The sequence below is a fragment of the Paramisgurnus dabryanus genome, chromosome 19, assembly GCF_030506205.2.
Source record: "Paramisgurnus dabryanus chromosome 19, PD_genome_1.1, whole genome shotgun sequence".
NCBI lineage: Eukaryota > Metazoa > Chordata > Actinopteri > Cypriniformes > Cobitidae > Paramisgurnus > Paramisgurnus dabryanus.
The window spans coordinates 24,650,470-24,669,547 of record NC_133355.1 but is presented as its reverse complement, the minus strand read 5'-3'; the positions used below and the strand labels follow the sequence as shown (position 1 = coordinate 24,669,547).

Below are 19,078 nucleotides of genomic sequence, written 5' to 3'. Positions count from 1 at the left end.
GTGTAAAGGCTATACAAGTATACCCTAGTTTTTCAAAACTTTTTCTTTAATGAGCTTAAAGGGGACAGAGAATGAAAAACCATTTTTCCTTGTCTTTGTTGAATAATGGTAGTCTACCCGCATTCACAAACATACAAAAAGTTCTAGACATGCCAAACATCTCAGTCTCATAGAAATTCCTCTTTTAGAAATGTCAGCCAGAAAACGGCCCAATCTGAAAAACTGATGCTTATGACATCACAGGCATCTCACTGCCCCTCCACTTTAAAATAATTGGCTACATTTTTTGAGTGGCAGCAAAGTCAGCCAATCAGTAATGAGATTGCAAGTTAAGCCAGTAGGGGGAGCCAAATAGGTGCAAAACCACTTGTTTAAAATCCCCCACCCTCATAGAGCTATCTGAGAGAGGTTTTTAGGAAGCTTCTAAGGCATTACAGACCCAATATTGACCAGAAATTGATCGCACCTGAACCTGGTCATTTGGGACCATCACCTGAAATGGTATCACTGGGACTTGAGTAAATTGACAGCTTAAACAATGCACATGGTGCTTACTAATAAACAACTATCAGCGTGTGCATTTATTCCCATCTCAGTGTAATGTGCCAGAAATAGAAACGGAGTTGCTAATGAAACGTGTTGTTGCTTGATGCAGTTGCAGCTGGTTAATGGATGTTCACTCAGACAGCATGTTGTAGTGACTAGAAGTCATTCACTTTTATGATAACAGCTGGTGATTTGAGGTGATGTGACCGACATTGATCAATGATGATGCAACAAAGTCGGACAAAGGTTAACTATACACAAATGTGTGCAGCGACATGAGATGTATGCCTTACGCCTGATATGGATAGTGTTTCCCATAAAAGAAAGCAAGCCAGTACACAAAAATATGTATTTTATTAGACAAATGAAAACTAATTTCAAGAGCAGCAAGAACAGTCTGTGATTATATTGTTAAAGTTGACAACAAACCGTCGTCCCACAGAATCAGATGAATAATACTTGGATTGTCATGTTTCATCTACTGCAGGACTTTTAATGCTACATACTCACAAAGACACAGAGAAGAAGTGGAATGATTTTTCCCTGCGCCCAAAGGCCGATGTGAAGGCGTAGGAAGCTTGTTTGATACTAGTAGTCGGACATAAAGTGCACTGTAGGACATCAGGAGCTGGTGAGCCATCGCCTGAAAAATATTTACAGGTTGTACTTAAATGAATTTGAATGGTTTTGGTGTATGAATCATTTGAGTCGGTAACAGGAGACATATGACGATTAAAATTTTAATTACTCAACAATTATTCCTGTGTAAGGTGCAGAAACAACTATATGTATAGCAAAACATTTATCGGTTGATTGATTTACATGAAAAAATTATGCAAACACTGTGGCTCTGAATCAGTGACATTAGTTTAAGGCAGGACTACTTAGCCAAACATTAAGTTGCTTATAATTTAATATTTAATGCAAACTTTTAAAGGCACATTATGCAGGATTTTCACCACTTGAGATTGCTATTTCACAATAACACAATATCAAAGGCGAAGCTTTAAAGGAAACTCTACTTTTTTTAAAAATATGCTCATTTCCAGCTCCCCTAAAGGTAAACATTTGATTTTTACAGTTTTGGAATCCATTCAGCTGATGTCCGGGTCTGGTGGTAGCACGTTTAGCATAGCTTATCCATTGAATCTGATTAGACCATTAGCATCGTGCAAAAAAATAACCAAAGAGTTTCAATATTTTTCCTATTTAAAACTTCTGTAGTTACATCGTGTACTAAGACCGACGGAAAATGAAAAGTTGTGATTTTCTAGGCCGATATGGTTAGGAACTATACTCTCATCCTGGCGTAATAATCAAGGACTTTGCTGCCGTAACATGGCTGCAGGAGACGCAATGATATTGCGCAGTGCCCGAAAATAGTCGCCTGCTATTGAAAGTTACCAAGGGGACTATTTTCGGGCAGTGCGTAATATCATTGTGCCTGCTGCAGCCATGTTACGGCAGCAAAGTCCTTGATTATTACGCCAGAATAAGAGTATAGTTCCTAGCCTTATCTACCCTTTAGTATGCTAAAAGTGTTAGCGCCAGACCCGGAGATCAGCCGAATGGATTCCAAAAAGGTAAAATCAAATGTTTAACTCTAGGGGAGCTGGAAAATAGAAATTTTTTCAAAAAATTCAACAAGCCATTATTTAAAACGTTTGGGATAATGTAAGTACACAACTTCATGAAATATATCACAATGTTCACGGGGTTATATTACAAAAATCTTACATATTGTGGCTTTAGTGCATCATATGCAGTAACCCAGTCAAGTTAACATCACTGGACAATAAAAGAGAAGAATAAATTGCAAAAATGCAACATTATGTGTTCACTTACAGACTGCCACCAGCAAGTATATAAGTACACTGACCAATTAGTTTTTTACCTGAGGTCGAAGGGTGGTGTCGGGCATCAAAGTGAAGTTTTTTGTAAGTTTAGAGTCTTCTCTTTGACTTCTTGATGCGTTCGGCTCGGTTCTATCTGCCAGCAGGGGACGCTCTTCCTCAGGAACCTCATCCTCCTCCTGTAATCCAGCTTCAGGATCCAGGGTCTTTACCTCGGTCACCAAAACTAGGTGTGACATTCTTTTCTTGAGTTTGTTCTGTGGAGTAAAATGGGAACTTTGTGACATTTTGTAATCATTTCCTTTTACTTAAAGTTGTTTAAAACAGAGTAGTGACTATAGGAAGTGGTTTAGCATTTAAAAGTTTGATTTAGGGAAATTCTTCACAAACCAATTTAAATTGTAGCCTATTTATGCACTATTATTTGGTAACTCTCACTAAATATTTTCCAATACTGGGTTGTTTTAACGCAGGTGCTGGGTTATTACAAAACATGGTTGGGTAATAACAACCCAGCATTGAGTAGTTTTAAAACCCAGCGGTGTATTCTGTCCAATATATGGGTTAAAAAACAACTCAGACATTTTTTGTGTGCTCAGAGTATTCCAACTCTTTTTGTGGATCAGAGGGAAATAATGCAGGAAGTATTTTTCCATATACTCAAAGTGAATAGAGACATATCGGCCAAGAAAATCGGCATCATGTATTGGACATCGGCTGCCCTGATTTCTAAATATCGGCATCGGCCACAGAAAAAACAATATCGGTCGACCTCTAGTTCTGTACCTTTCTTTCTGAGAGTGCACTCACTGTATATAGAGTACAAAACATTTGTTAGTATTGATTGTTTTCAAACTCCAGCCATCAACATTAGTATAAATCAATGAACAAAGTCAAGCAAACCTGTACTTGATCTCTCCCAAAACTTCTGTCCTCCAGAGCATCAGTCAGAGAGCTCAGACATGGGGACAGGTCCCAGTATAAACAAAAGAGCTGGAGATAAAGCAGGATTTGAAGTAAATGAGTATAAACAAGACTGCTTTAATGCAAGATTAACTGTTATCAACATTATCAGTTTCATCAAATGTAAAACGACAGGAAGAGATTTGAAGCGATTGAGGATGTGAAACCTAGTTATCTGATAAAGGAGTGAAAGAGCATAACTGCATGACTCATTCTGATCTGTCAATCATCACCAGTTCTTTTACAATCTCTCTTTTACCAGTTTATTTAGTGTTATTAATGCAATGATTAATGAAAATATTTGTGTAGTTGAACCCGTAATGTTCAAACCAAATCTCTGCCCTTGCTGACTGATGTGACAGTGATAACTATATTGGACACGATGTTTTTAAAAAGCACAGCAGCACAAAAGTCCAGTCAGAGAGAAAATGTAGTCATGAAAAAACCTAATTTAAATGTTGGTGGAGGAACATTTGGCTAACATTACAGATTAACCCTGTGAAAAAAAATAAAGTTATTTAAATATAAGACGCAATTACTTTCAGTTGTCCTTTGCATTTATGCATCCAGTCACCGACTCCCAACAGCAGCTTGTGTCGAACCATCCTTTCGTTTACTGCCACCAATCGTACATCTGTGTTTATGTTTATCTGAAACATCCAAACAAACATACATGAACCGTCAGCTTTATGTTACCAGGGAACACCAGGGTACTTTAAGGAAATACGATTTCATTTAAAGGGGACATTTTTTAAGATTTAGACTTTCCTTTAGTTTTAGCTCAAAATATCATATAGATATAGATAATATAATTTATTATTGCATGTTAAAATTGCCACTTTGTAGGTGTGAAAAAAATTGCTGTTTTTAGGTGTGTTTTTAAATGCGAATGAGTTGATCTCTGCACTAAATGGCAGTGCCGTGGTTGGATAGGGCAGATTAAGGAGCGGTATTATCCCCTTCTGACATCACAAGGGGAGCCAAATTTCAATGAGCTATTTTTTCACATGCTCGCAGAGAATGGTTTACTGAAACTAAGTTACAGGGTTGATCTCTTTCACGTTTTCTACGTTGATAGAAGCACTGGGGACCCAATTTTAGCACTTAAACATGATATGTCCCCTTTAACACACAGACATTAAAATGACTTAAATGCTCTGGGTTTCCCAAACTGGGGTCGCAGGGGGTTTTGAGGTAATAAAAACATTTAATTAAATACTTACAGTTAAATCATAAAATGCAAATAAATGATTTTAAAATAAAAAATAACAAAATTGCTTAAAAAATTAGATTTTTGCTAACAAAAGATATATTTTATTTGTTTAATCTGCATGCCATGTGACCATTACACAACACTACAAAAAAATTACCAGATTTGCTTAAAGTCTGTGGGGGGTACATTTCGAAAACCCTCTGGCTCAGTGAATAACAACATCAGACTGTGTGTCATGTGACAGCCCACCTCTTTGTTGCTGTAGTGGAAGATGAGGATAATGGCGGTGGTGAGGATCACAGTCACCAGAGTAATAGACAGGCATAGCACCCAGATGTTTGCAGTACTGTTTTCGAGGAACATGTGAAGTGTTGAGTAAACTGCACACCACAGCACCACGTACAAAAACTGCAGTTGACACAAAACAAGCAAAACCTGATTGCTAGTAATACCTTCCTGGTTATGTAACCCAGATTTAACTTATTGTAATTGTGGAAATGAATGCCAGGTGATCTAGAGCATGTCACGCTTGTCAAGAATGTAATTGCCGAACTTAAAACGTACGGTTTCGTTTTACATAAATTACACTCTCAGAGAATGAGGTACAAAGCTGTCACTGGGGTGGGCGGGTACCCTTTCAAAACGTACACATTTGTACCTAAAGGGTGCATATTAGTACCTCAAAGGTATTTATTTATATAGGCTTAGGCTACCTAAATGGTAAATATTAGCACCTTTTTAATAAGGGTACCATCCTATTGACAGCTTTGTCAGCATTTCTGAACCGCTGGATATTAAAAGTTTAGCAGTATTTTTCTTACAGGTGCCAGGATGAGATTAAAACAGGATGAGTTGAAAAGCAAATATCTTCTGGCGGATGGGTGGTCCAGCGCTAAGTGTAGTGGACCCTCAAAATCCTCTACTGGAATCTGAAACAGTATAAAAATCAACATTAAATTGCTTAAATTTAAATTTAAAACATTTCAAACCTGTATGACTTCATTTTTATTTAATTGAGATATTTTGAAGTTGGTACACACTGCATATTTTTTATTAAATAAAAACAATGACTAGAAGTTTAGAAAGGACAAAAAACACCATGAATTACTATTGAAGTAATCTATTTAAGCACTATATCGAAGTATAGGGGCATAAATCAAGTTATTCAAATAAAATGGTCTCATCCACCACAGGTTTTAAATCTTATTTGCATTTGCATATTTTAACATGGCACGTCTGACATTGCACATTTATGAGATGTCCTAACTAAATGGTATTGGGTGTTCTTGACATCAAACATGTTGCATATGTGTTTTACAATGGAAGAAAGTGATACTGGTTTGGAAAAGCATGAGGGTGAGTCAGTTACGATAACTGTGATATAAGGGTGAAACTTTTTAACCTTACTCTTAAAGGAGTTTACTGAAAATAAATAAAAAATTCTGTCATTTAATCATCCTCCTGTTGTTTCAAACCTGTATACATTTCTTTGTTTTGCTGAAGAAATCATTTGTAAATCTGGGGCACCATTGACTTCCATAGTAGGCAAGAATAAAACTATGGAAGTGAATGGTGCCCCAAATCTTAATATTTTTCAAAATATCTTTCTGTGAAACAATGACACAATTCACAATTCATTTTTTCGGTGAACTATCGCTTTAACAAGGAAGCAGGGTGTAGCTTCGTGTAGAAATGTGTAAAAAAAAGGTTGTTTATGATGGTAAAATTGTACAGGCCTGGAAGCGCTTTCTCTCCAACAGAGTCCTGCATTCTTCCAAGTCAAACGTGGGAAGCAACATAGAGGATGTGGATACAAATGCCATACATTGGCCTGAAAATAAGAGATCAGGTGAGTTAAATATGACCAGTCAGTCAGAAATCCAATCTGGTCTGTGGATCATCAAATAAAAATATAATGTTCAAAATTAAGAATAAAAAAGTATTAAAAGATGAAGATAGATATGTTGCAATGTTCCTCCCTTCTGCAACGAGACTCTTTTATCATTTCAAGCATACACAACACTGATATTCTGTGTGTTTTTTATTTCTGTTAGATGGTTTGTTGTGTGTACCGTTCGTCCATGTGGGCGCTGTGCTTCTTTCTCCTGCTGTGGCTGAATGCCCTGTGGGGGATTCAACATCACCTTTTTCCTCTCCATTACAGTGCACCTCCCTCCCCTCCATGGAGACAGCCCGTGTCAGCGCCTGCTAGAAAACACGCATGCAACAAAATATTAGCAAACTCATTGCAACTGGATTGTAAGTTGCATATAAAAACACACAATTTGCCTTTTACATTATCAAGCAGCTTATTGTCTTTTGCCTATTACTATGAAGTCGCTAGGTTGTCGCTAGGAAGTATAAGGTGGATGCTGCAGTGTTCGAATTATGTCAAAGATTATGAGGGGTCCCCTAGCTAAAAAAAACACAGGGTGTGGCGCACTTGAGAGTTTTACATTTATTTCAGACAGAAATCTTTTGGATTAGTTTATTGCGAAATTGAGACATACAATGCACAATATCGCTTTGTGGCTGCACAGCACACACATTTTTGATTCATGAAGTATTTCAGTTTAAATAAAAACCAAGGACCCCCTAACTGCTCCACTCCAGCCCCCCTTAATCCAAACACTGGTTGCCACTCAAAAGAGCCCCTTTTTGGTTCCTAGAAATTGCCCTTATCGGGTCAGACTAGGATTTTGACCTGAAAAGGTCAAAGTGAAAATTACAATAAGTCCGGCAATGAGTAATCGACCTCTAGCCAAAATAAAATTGAATGTCGCTTTTGCCAAAATAACTTGTGAGGTGTATGATATTTCATCATGTAAGCAAATTTAAGAGTGATGAGGGTGTTTGGTTTCTTTTATTTTTTTCATTTATTTTTGGGCTGTGGTTAGATGTCTATTTAATTTTCAGACAGCCTTGTTTAAGACTAAATGTCTGTGTTTGGATGACTATTAGATATCTTTTAAAAGTAAAATAGCTTGTAATGCATAGTACATCATTTTGGAAAAAAGCCAAATGCATAAATGTAATGTAAATAAAACAAAGATAATGCTAAAGATTACATAAAATACCAAGTTTTGTAAAAGAAACCTCCAAATATAAACTCAACAAGTCACTGCATAGTTTAATAACAATGAATGCACTCAAAGATGGTGCAGATTCCTTTATTACACAACGCAGAGATCACCATAACTAATAAAGATGCTTTTAGCAAGTGCATTGCTAACTAATGCTGCCTAGGGTAGGATTCATGCAAAGAAAAGAAGTTTAGGTTTGTGTTATTTGTGTACTTTTTTAACCTTACTGTTAAAGGGACAGTTGACTGAAAAATTTAAATTTACTCATCATCAATTTGTTTCAAACCTGTATACATTTCTTTGTTCTGCTGAATACAAAGGAAGATATTTTGAAAAAGTTTGTAACCAAGCAGATCTGGGGCACCCTTTACTTCCATAGTAGGCTAAATAAAACTATGGAAGTGAACGGTGCCCCAGATCTGTTTGGTTATTAACATTTTTCAAAATATCCTTCTTTGAAAAAACTTTAGGGTGAATAAATAATGACACAATTTTCATTTTTCTGTGAACTATTCCTTTAACAAGGAAGCGTGGTGTAGCTTAATGTAAAAAAAAAAGAAAATGCGAAGAAAGCAGTTTAGGTTTGTGTTATTTAAATGTATTAGAAATATAAATGCGAAGTTATTCCAAACACATCTTGTGGTCAGACAGGAGACTAAATGTAACTCACATGGAGGTTTCAAACCTCAAACGAAGAGTGAAGGTTTTGCCGGCGCCCAGCTTGTTATCGGGGTTCAAAGATTTAACACTTTCAGCAATGCGCACAGCCTGCGTAAAAACAGGAAACGGTAACTTCTTGTTTCAGAGTTTCGTATAAGAAAGTGACAAAGACGTTAGTTTCTCAACCATTATTAAGAAGGACAGTGCTCAGCTTATAACAGACCTCCTGATTCATGGTTATCCTCTCTGGGCATTGTTTTTTAAATGCAGACAGTGTATAAGAATACAAATCAACATTTGTATGCAATTATGTGATATTGCTTTAGAGAACTATCAATATTTTACCCTTGTGCCCCAGTAAATATACACATCAAGCAAACCTGCACAGTAGGCTCCTTTACAATCTGTCAGCAATAGATAAAGACAACCAGCAACTACTAAAACAGCTGAAGTGCTCCATTGAAAGACATTAAATGTATTCTCACCTGTGTTGGTTTGCTAATACAGCAAAGACATTATATTGTGAAGTGTTGGAGCAGAATCAGTATGTTGTAAGTCCATCTCTTCATTGCTCTTGACAGTCATGCCTGCTGTCGCCACAGCCTTCGCTTCTCTTTCTGTCAACTAAGTCCCTCCCACTGTTTTAATATTCATATGTTTGTCTTTTTAAAGCTGTTTGTTTCTTCATTCTTCTAATTTTCTCGAAGACCTTCCTTTTCTCGCAAACCTCCCTCCCTCCTTCACTCTCTCTCTTTCTCTCGTCTTTATCTTTCTTTCTCTTTCATTCTCTGCGCAGTGTGTGTCTTCCTCTGTATATGTATGTAAAGCTGCAATGACAGCTTTTAACCCCGCCCCCCTATTGCCCTTCCTCTCTCTTTCTTTTTTCATTGCTTCCTTTTTCTCAGCTTGTGACTCAGCTCAGTCTTCACACATGACTACAGGAATGTAGAGACAATTTCACAGCCCCATGGTAAAAACTCCTTGTGTTTGTGTGTAAGCAGGAGGGACGAGAGAGAAAGAGAGGTAATAATGGGTAAATACCCATTTTGCTGTCATGTGTTGGTCCAAAAATACACTCTTTTTTTAAATATTAACAAAAAATTACATATTTGCTTCCTTTTTAAAGCCAATAAACAGGTTTCACAACACATGATGTACTGTAACACAGAGAGAACTGGGGATTTTTGTCACTTTTGGCAAGTTTTTGAGGGAAAGGTTTATTGTGCAATTGCTTGTTTTCTGACGCAATGGTTTTATGTTGTTGTTGTTGTTGTGTGTGTGTATATATAAAGTTCATATTAGTAACTCAGAGTTACAAATTGGTACCAGAGAGTGCATATTAGTCTATCAAAGGTGCATATTGGTACCAAATGTATATAAACAGTATTTACTCTGTACTTAAATGGTATATTAGGACCGATATAAAGGGTGACAAATGGGATTTTTTTGACAATTTTTTATGACCATGTGCTCTTTTCTTTAGTTCCCATTTTAGTTTTACCTATAATAATTTAAATATTACAGTACAGTAGTACCACTGTAAAAAAATGCTTTAAAGTTTTTAAAGTTAAAAAATTTGTTTTGTACGTTTTTGAAATTTTGACTTGTTGACGTAACTTATAAAAACAAGTTCAAAGGTAGGTATTAACATAATTTTGGTTTAAGTAACACAAAAATATATGTTGATTTGACATCATTTACAGTGCATTACAGTAATATTTACAGGTATGTACAGTTTGTTTTTGTAATCCCAGAGGAACACTGTTTGTTTAGACTAGCCATAAAAACACTTTGACTCTAACACCAATTTAAAATCTGTCATATATAAGGATAATTTGTCCCTTAAGAAAATATTTCTTTGTTTTACCCCTTATGTAAACGAGGGAACACAATAAAAACACACTGGGAGACATAGGAAAGGGTCAACTATGATGAAGGTAACCAACATTTTTATTGTGTTCTCATGACATTTTTTATAAATGGTAATTTTGACAATAAACTATATATTGTGATGGGCTTCAATATTATGTTTGCTAAAACAGTACTTTTACGTATACTGCTCTATGTCACATTATCAAAATAAGCCTAAGCTGCTTCAAAACCTATAATATATTTATTATAAAATAAATGGTTAATACATAAATACCCCAAAATTTAAAACATAAATATGAAGGATGTTTTGGTGTGGAATTAAAATGAAAATCATCACAGCGCACTACCGCCATCAGCATGCGGTTTAAGAAACCGCATGTTTGCCTATGTGCAAATTTTCTTTTAATTTGAATCGTTGATACGATCTTACTCAGTCAGTACCAGATAAATCAAGTTTTAATTTTAACAGAATATTTACAAAGGATGGTTTTATGTGGAAAAGAGTCAATCTTTTCAGCCATAAACGAGTCTAATATATAAAAATATATATAATTAAAAAATGATAAATGTTAAAAAAGTAAATGAAAAGACAAGGGAGACGCATTACTACAGCAGGTACAGAAAGTGTTACAAATTAAATCAAAATAAGATCAGAACTAATTTTTTTTTTTTTAACAATGTGTTCTTAAATAGTACAGCCTCAAGGACCTCAAACCTAAGTACACACATATAAGCTGGAAATAATTTGTTTTCTATTATGTCTGCTCAGATGTCATGTACTAACTAAACCCACATCTCATCTGGCATTTTTAACAGAAAAAAATAAAAATAGACCCATTATTTAAAATATTAATATATTGGAATCATTTACATTTAACCTACTTACATATATACTTGAATTAATTAAAAAGCTAATTAAAACATATTTTATGTGTGTTTTGAAGTCTATTTTAAACAACGCTGCGCATGCGTCGTTATGCAGCGCCGTATTTTTCTTATGCAAATATACTCTGACGTCACCGTTGGGCAGTCATATGACTGTTTGGTGGTAATGGAGGCGAGGTTTCCGCCGTTGATATCTGTCAACGTTACCGCTTTTACAAATCCTGTCAAATAAAATCGACAAGAAACAACACAGAGGGAACACTGCTGTGTGAAGACAGTTCACTGATCGTGTCAATGGATTTTATTCTACAGTTTTGGACGATAATTTGCGTTGCCTTGTTTCCTTGCGCGTGTGCGAACTACACTCAGGTAAATATACTTCTATCATGTGACACATTACCTGCTGTATCCTGTATTTAGTGCTTTACAGTTCATACTCGTTTTTTTAGCGATTATAATATCACATTAATAGTAATACTAAGATGAAGAGTTGTGTTTTTAGTATTGCTTTTCAGTAAATCATCCTGAATACATCCTATGTTGAGCTTCTTCTTGACATATTTACAATTTCAAATGTATGTTTGCATAAACAACCTTACAGAGACTGTCAGATACATGCAATTTCAAACTTTGCGATTTTTTAATTGTAAAAGTAAAAGTCTTTAAGTATGTAGTTAAAGTAAAGCAAGATAGCTTTAGTTGTATTAAAGACATAATACAGCTGTAAACAAATGTATATGATCAAATAATCCCTTTTGTTCCATTGCAAAACTCTTAATTCCTGCAGATTGACCCGCTCATATATGAGGAGCAGTTGCTGTGGGTCGCTGGTGGAGCTGGTCAGGTGAACACCTATCGAATCCCACTGCTAACCTTCACATCACGTGGAAGTCTGCTGGCATTCGCTGAAGCCAGAAAACAGTCATCAAGTGACATCGGGGCAAAATTCATTGCAATAAGACGCTCTACAGACAGAGGTGAACCATCCTCTTTTATGAGCATGTTTGTGTCAGTCATAAGTCCTTCAGTAGTTTGCACCATAAACCCAATGAATGAGTCTTGTTATAACGCCTCTTTATATCTTTCTCAGGAGCCACCTGGTCTCCCACCTCATTCATAGTGGACGATGGCTTTTTAGCAGATGGGCTGAACCTGGGTTCGGTTGTTGTGGATGAGGATACGGGTGCCGTGATCCTCATCTACTCTATGTGCTTTCACCATCACCATTGCAGCCCCTCGAGCACCATGCTGGTCGAGAGCCTGGATGATGGTTTCACCTGGAGCCCTCCACGAAACCTCTCCGTCGAGCTGGGGGTGAAGAGTTTTGCTCCTGGGCCTGGCTTTGGAATACAGGTGTGAATTTTTACAGTGAAAACTCTCTCCTGCGAAACAACTTTTGACCTGGTGTTTTTTATGACACAGTTATGACCGTAGTTATACAACTGTGATAAACAAGACCATTACAAAACTGGGCAACATGGTTAAGCATAAAATTATGAAAATGTGTGACATGACTTGATTTTTTTAATTCTGTATGTATTCTTATGCAGTTTTATATAGTATAGGATATGTGTGCATTTACAGAAACGGTACCCACCCAAAGTAGGACGCTTGGTGGTGTGTGGGCATGGATCTATTGCTGGTGATGGGGTCTTCTGCATTTTGAGTGATGATCATGGTAAATCCTGGAGATATGGAGCTGCTTTGAAGAGCATCCCTTACAACCAACCTAAACAGAATCTGGACTTCAACCCAGATGAGTGTCAGGTAACCTTCATAAGTAAATGTTTATGCAATATTTTTTCTTGTTTCTGGTGCCCCCTGCAGGTCTTTTGTATGAGTGGCCACATGTGCTGCATCTATTTGCATTCACTTTCCATCACCCTGATTCTTTTTTTGAAGTATGGCATAAGAATCGAGTGACAGAAATGGCAAATTTTGAATAAAAATCCCTTAATTCACAAAAAAGGTTAAACGCATGCTTGAGGGTTTTTTTGACTTATACGATAAAGAGTAAATGAAAATAATAGGAGATGGCAACCGGGCAGTCCTTTATGTTGAGCCCTTTGATGTAGTGAACATTAAACCCACGTGACTGACCATCTAAGCTGTTTCTGCTGTCGTTGCATTACCCATATATGGGGCCTGACGTCATCGTAATGCCCTTACCCCTCGTTCAGACAGCCAGCGATGTTATCGCTGTGTGTCGCGACTCGCCCGTCTCTTTCAATGAGACGTTTCTAAATCTGCTTGTCATAAACAAATGAGTACCATCCACGCCAGTAACTGACGAGAGAAGGATGACGTGAACTCCACTGCTTTGTTCTCATTGGTAGTCGCTCCCGAAAGTCGCTCGACATTTGCATAAAGTTAAATTTTTCTTAACTTTCTCGCGTCGCTGGACACGCCCATACGGTGGCCAACGGTCACTTTCGCTCGTGTCGCCGAAAGTCGCCAGGTTTCCATTGAAATGAATGAGATGGCGTCGCTCTGCTACTGCTTGTCGTTGGCTGTCTGAATGGGGCGTTACTGCTAGTGCCTGCATTTTTTCTTCTATGAACAGCATTCTGTTTGGCAATTACAAGCTGCAGTGCTATTAAGTTTATAACTAAAGCCCGATCGTAACTAAATGCAGTCCTGTCTATGTTTTCTAAGCTTTACTGTTGGTTACTAGGTTACCAATACCACTGTCATTTGCTCTAACCACTTGATGAAAACACACCTAATTCACATTTCCGAAATCGCATACTGTGACAGTAGGTACTAAATTAGAGGACCGTTATCGGTCATCGACCTTTAAAACAGCTGGTACTATCAGAGCCAATCCTGGCCTTCAGGGTGCCCTAAGCAACTTTGTGAGGGGGGCCCTGTCGTCACGTTCATAAACAAAACATTCAATGTTTCTGCTTAACAAAATGTTAACTAAAAAACCGTATTATCTTATCGCTGTACGTTTTTGCCACATGTACATTACTGTGACAGCCATCCGAATATTTCCTAATTATAACATTGACACATGTTTTCTGAAAAGCCCTTAATCTGTTATATTATTACTTAGAAAACAAGGTCTACTGCCAAATATATAATTTTTAAGAGCTGAAGAACATCAGGGAAACAGATTTAAAATTATGAATAAAATAAAATCAAAATAGCTGTCAGATAAACTATAACAAACAACTCAACAGATTTTCCAATTTGTTTAAAAACTAAGGCATGATCAGAGGTAAACACACCAAAATACATCAATAATTTTATAAATATGCAAAGTTTAGACATAATGTGCATTGTTTTAAAATGCTAACAGGAGTCACAAAATATCTTTTAACACGTATGAAAGATTTTGATTATTAATGTTCACAAGCATTTCTTACAAATCACACTGGACTAAAACTGAATCTATTTAGACTGCAGTGTTTGTTATAAATCCATTGCATGGTTGGTCAAGACTAAATAGGAATTTAAAACATTAATGTGTTTTTAATCTTTTTACTTCACCTTCATTTTGTTGCGGTTTGTCTTTCCTGCTCCGGACCGATATCTTTAAACCATATCCAAATGAAGATGCATGTCGTTAGGCCCGTCAACCACATGCGGAGCTGCATAGATGGACTGATAACTAAATTTTCGTGAGATCAGACTGCTTGTTATAATTTCGAATGGCTCTCGCAGCACAATGATGTCACTCGCCAGCTGCTCTGTGCAGCGCTGCATGAAGTTAAGAACAAGGGGGCCCCCTAGTGGTGCAGGGCCCTATGCAGCTTGCTTAGCCTGGTATAGGGAGGATCATCTCTGGCTACTATATATAGTATAAATATGGACAGTTTGAATGAATTCGGACAGCTGTTTAATATACGTATTTGCATTTAAATGTAGCCACGTTTCACGCTTTCGGACATTTTTGGATAAAATAACGCCCCTCCGTTGTATTCTTCGTTGGTTAACTCCTCTCCCTGGGGCTCACAGGATAGTTAACGATCTATCGAATGATCACTTCTGGATTTTACCAGAAGTAGTAGGTCATCCGGGTACTTTTCGACTAATGTTTTTGGAATACTATAAATTCAGAAATACTACTCATCTCGCCTACTGCTTTCTGCCTACTATATATAGTGATTTGTTTATCTTTTTGAAAAGATTCTCTTCACATTGGAATGGAAACCCCAGTCTATACAGGCATTCACAAAACTTTTAGGATTTAAAACATTTTGTTAATGTCACTTGGCATATTGCGTATTGTGTATTTGTCAAATTAAATGTGACTTCGGCCGGTGACTTCTTTTTCAAGCAAACCTCGTCACAACATGTATGTAGCCCATTATGTTTGTGGCTCGTCATGTCAAAATATGTGTTTGCACGTCATGTAAACTTGTGTGCATCATGCGTACTGTCAAAATAAGTTTCTGCTGTAGACACTTTGAAGGGGTTTATGATAAAAACGATGCTTGCTTAATCTCATGTGTAATGCGAGTTTAGTGTTAAGTAAGTGTCTTGCGAGTATTTTGTCTCTTTGATCAGAAATCCATTGTGCAGCAGGCACATATTTTGACAAGACACGTGATGCACATGGTTCACATGATGCAACAAACACAAATTTTGAAATGACGAGAAACACACATGACACTCTGAACACATATTGTGAATTTGCACCCCTCAGAGAGGAAGTCACCGGCCACCATTGGTTGTAACACTCAGATCATGTCTTTGCAAATGACCAAAAGTAGTATACTTGTTTTTGACTAGAGACATTATCTCATATGTCATAATTTTCTGTTTGTAAATTCAGCCAGTCGAGCTGGAGGACGGAAGCATAGTCATCAATGTACGCAACCAGAACAACTATCACTGCCGCTGTCGAATAATAGTGCGGAGTCTGGACGGAGGCGAGACTCTGCCTGTAGAGGAGCTAGTTTTTGACAAAACGCTGGTGGATCCCGCGGTCGCAGCTGGTGCCCTGCAGAAACAAGGAGTGGTGTTCTTTACCAACCCAGCCAATGCTCAAGACCGTGAGAAACTCAAAATGTCTTGCAAAAAATAATTAAAATAGGTCTTTGTTCGCGTTTAACTTCTTGACTTTTGTGCAGGAATCAATCTGACTCTTCGCTGGTCTTTCACTGATGGAAAGTCATGGGAGAAGGAGGTGGTCCAGATATGGGCGGGGCCCAGTGGTTATTCCTCTATGACATCACTCAAAGGGGATTCTCCCGAGGACAACAAATACATCTTCGTCATTTACGAAAAGGGCCATAAAGACATCATAGAAACCATTTCTTTTGTCAAAATCCATCTATTTGGAGGAAAGTAGCATATGGGTGGAGGGAGGGAGTAAAAAGGGACATTTTGGGTTTCAGCCTGATCCATAACAATTTTAAAAGTTTTTACAGTATATTTGGAATAGAGACCGTACTATGCAATGATTGGTTGGTTGATGTTGATTTAAATGAATCCTGTTCCAGAATGAATCAAGACATCCTGGTTTAATGTGACACCAATATATAAACAATTATGACTGTACTTTCTCCCATGCCCAATATTTGCTAGAATATAAGTGTTTTTTTTATGAAAGAAGTGTTATTTTATGCAGTCACACAACAGTACCTGCTATAGCACATTGCTCGCTTTTAATGTTTCTTATCAGCTCAGGTCGTTTTTCTTGCTGAGCATTTTACTGGTTCTTATAAATTATAGTAATGTGATTGTTTTAGGTAGTTAAAGTGAGCAATTTACTGTGGTATGGCTTAAATAATGTTTTACATACATATGCATTTTTTCATGTTAATTACCAGTGGCAGCTTGTGACTTCTTTTTCCAAGGAGGCACGAATGTGAAACTCGTCAAAACATTGTCATGTGTGTGGCTCTTCATTTATAAATATGTTTTCCATGCATCATGTGACCCCATGTGCATTGTGCATCAAGTCAAAATACGTGCTTGCTACAGAGGATTTGTAAGTGTTTATGATAAAAGAGTTATCCACGCGCACGACACCCCAAACGCAAATTTTGACATGACGAGCCATGTGCACGACACCCCAAACGCATTTTTTGACCTAATGAGCCATGTGCACGACACCCCAAATGCATATTTTGACATGATGAGCCACTTGCACGACACCCCGAACGCATATTTTGACATGATGAGCCACGTGCACGACACCCCGAACGCATATTTTGACATGACGAGCCACGCGCACGTCACCCCGAACGCATATTTTGACATGAGTTACGACATCCCGATCGCATATTTTGACATGACGAGCCATGCGCACGACACCCCGATCGCATATTTTGACATGAGTTACGACATCCCGATCGCATATTTTGACATGACGAGTTACGACATCCCGATCGCATATTTTGACATGACGAGCCGCGTGCACGACATCCCGATCGCATATTTTGACATGACAAGCCACGTGCATGACACCCCAAATGCATTTTTTTACATGATGAGCCACACGCACGTCACCCCGAACGCATATTTTGACATGAGTTACGACATCCCGATCGCATATTTTGACATGACGAGCCACGCGCACGACACCCCGATCGCATATTTTGACATGAGTTACGACATCCCGATCGCATATTTTGACATGACGAGTTACGACATCCCGATCGCATATTTTGACATGACGAGCCGCGTGCACGACATCCCGATCGCATATTTTGACATGACAAGCCACGTGCATGACACCCCAAATGCATTTTTTTACATGATGAGCCACACGCATGACACCCCAAACGCATATTTTGACATGACAAGCCACGCGCACGTCACCCCGAACGCATATTTTGACATGACGAGCCACGTGCATGACACCCAAATGCATATTTTGACATGAAGAGCCACGTGCTTGATACTCCAAACGCATATTTTGTTTTTGGCCGCCCCTGTTTCTTTGAAAAAATTCTAATTTGACCCGATTTTGGTTATGTTGACAGTGACACCATCAAATATTTCTGATATGAGCTGAATATGGGAACTTTGTCCATAACCCCTAAACTACACATGAAGTCATGTTGAGGTTTTGGGTTGTACAGTCTTCCATGCATTTACCTCATTGTGCTGGTGGACATTGTTTGTAGAAGCCAGCAATTCTTTCCATTAACAGGCTACTGGAAGTGGTTTTTAAATATATGTGCCTGTAATTTTTTCACATCATTACATTTGATATTTGCTGCAAGTCACGTGCACTTGACTTGTCACTTTGCATCATTTTGCACATTTTATTGTTCAATAAATTTGTTAGTTTTGATAGGTAAATGTGACATGTTCCTGACTTATCTTATAACTTTTGGACTTTTCCACTGAATTGATGCCATTTGCATGTTGTAACTCATCAAAATTGTTTTTTTTTTAATCTTTTTTTGCTTAATCTAATAACACACATATTTTGCTTTTCAAAATGAGTATTTGTCAATCTCAGGTAACTAGTTTATTTTTAACATGGTTTCTTAATGGAGGATGGAGGCATTTTGGTAAGAGGACTGAGTTTTTAGCATAGATTTAGCAAACACATTATGATAACGTTAAAATTAATACATATCGGTTTGTAGTCCACGTACTATGGAGGGATTTTCTGGTGAGATTGTAAACTAAAAGTCTGTATGTGTTTTCACTTTGGACTTGATTTAAATTTTTATTCTGCACAGCTCTTTGGTCAATTTATTGGCTGTTTTAAATGTGCTTTATAAATAAAAGAACTAGAACATGCCCTGCCCCCCAATAATGAAAAAAAAACGTCCACTCTCCAATATTGGACGTTTAAACAGGGCTCCAGACTGCGCCTAAAATGTTCACATTGGCGACCAAAAATATTAATTTACCAGTGCTGTTTTTGCCGAGGTTAATTTACACGTCATGATTTTAATGTTTGCATGCTAAAGTGTGCTTTCTGCACACAGCAGAAGTCACGTCATTGAAAAAGTGAGACGCAGCACGTGAAGTTTCACGTAGTCAAAGGCTCGACATACCTAGAAGTTTGTGTTTGTTCCTCGTTTAGG

At 37.5% G+C, this 19,078-nt stretch overlaps 2 protein-coding genes across 4 annotated transcripts; one reads left to right on the top strand and one right to left on the bottom strand.

The window, feature by feature from the left end:
• Nucleotides 1-881: 881 nt before the first annotated feature.
• tmem268 (transmembrane protein 268) lies at nt 882-9,225 on the bottom strand. Of its 3 annotated transcripts, none has more exons than XM_065294226.2 (10): nt 8,804-9,220; nt 8,329-8,426; nt 6,648-6,783; nt 6,312-6,406; nt 5,397-5,504; nt 4,825-4,983; nt 3,902-4,012; nt 3,303-3,392; nt 2,441-2,656; nt 882-1,189 (listed from the first exon to the last, which is right to left on the bottom strand). In XM_065294226.2, exons 3-10 carry the CDS (start codon nt 6,757-6,759, stop codon nt 1,025-1,027), a joined length of 1,056 nt encoding a protein of 351 aa, XP_065150298.1. In that variant the 5' UTR covers nt 6,760-6,783; nt 8,329-8,426; nt 8,804-9,220; the 3' UTR covers nt 882-1,024. The 3 variants fall into 3 exon arrangements, with proteins under 3 accessions (XP_065150298.1, XP_065150306.1, XP_065150315.1); XM_065294234.2 differs by having other exon boundaries at nt 6,648-6,780; nt 8,804-9,216; XM_065294243.2 differs by lacking the exon at nt 8,329-8,426 and having other exon boundaries at nt 8,804-9,225.
• A 1,974-nt stretch (nt 9,226-11,199) lies between these two features.
• On the top strand, nt 11,200-18,744 carry LOC135783468 (sialidase-1-like). Its single transcript, XM_065294206.2, has 6 exons — nt 11,200-11,444; nt 11,863-12,052; nt 12,166-12,428; nt 12,660-12,842; nt 15,859-16,078; nt 16,157-18,744. The coding sequence occupies exons 1-6, from the start codon at nt 11,370-11,372 to the stop codon at nt 16,375-16,377; spliced, it is 1,152 nt and encodes a 383-aa protein (XP_065150278.1). The 5' UTR covers nt 11,200-11,369; the 3' UTR covers nt 16,378-18,744.
• Nucleotides 18,745-19,078: the final 334 nt, after the last annotated feature.

Excerpts from the sequence above, each read along its gene's own strand:
- tmem268 (XM_065294243.2), bottom strand. The coding sequence starts at position 6,759 with ATGGAGGGGAGGGAGGTGCACTGTAATGGAGAGGAAAAAGGTGATGTT. Across the intron at positions 6,407-6,647 it reads AGCGCCCACATGGACGAACG|GCCAATGTATGGCATTTGTA; the intron begins GTACACACAACA and ends TCTTATTTTCAG. Across the intron at positions 5,505-6,311 it reads TGGAGAGAAAGCGCTTCCAG|ATTCCAGTAGAGGATTTTGA; the intron begins GCCTGTACAATT and ends ATACTGTTTCAG.
- LOC135783468 (XM_065294206.2), top strand. The coding sequence starts at position 11,370 with ATGGATTTTATTCTACAGTTTTGGACGATAATTTGCGTTGCCTTGTTT. Across the intron at positions 12,053-12,165 it reads AAGACGCTCTACAGACAGAG|GAGCCACCTGGTCTCCCACC; the intron begins GTGAACCATCCT and ends TATCTTTCTCAG. Across the intron at positions 16,079-16,156 it reads CCCAGCCAATGCTCAAGACC|GAATCAATCTGACTCTTCGC; the intron begins GTGAGAAACTCA and ends ACTTTTGTGCAG.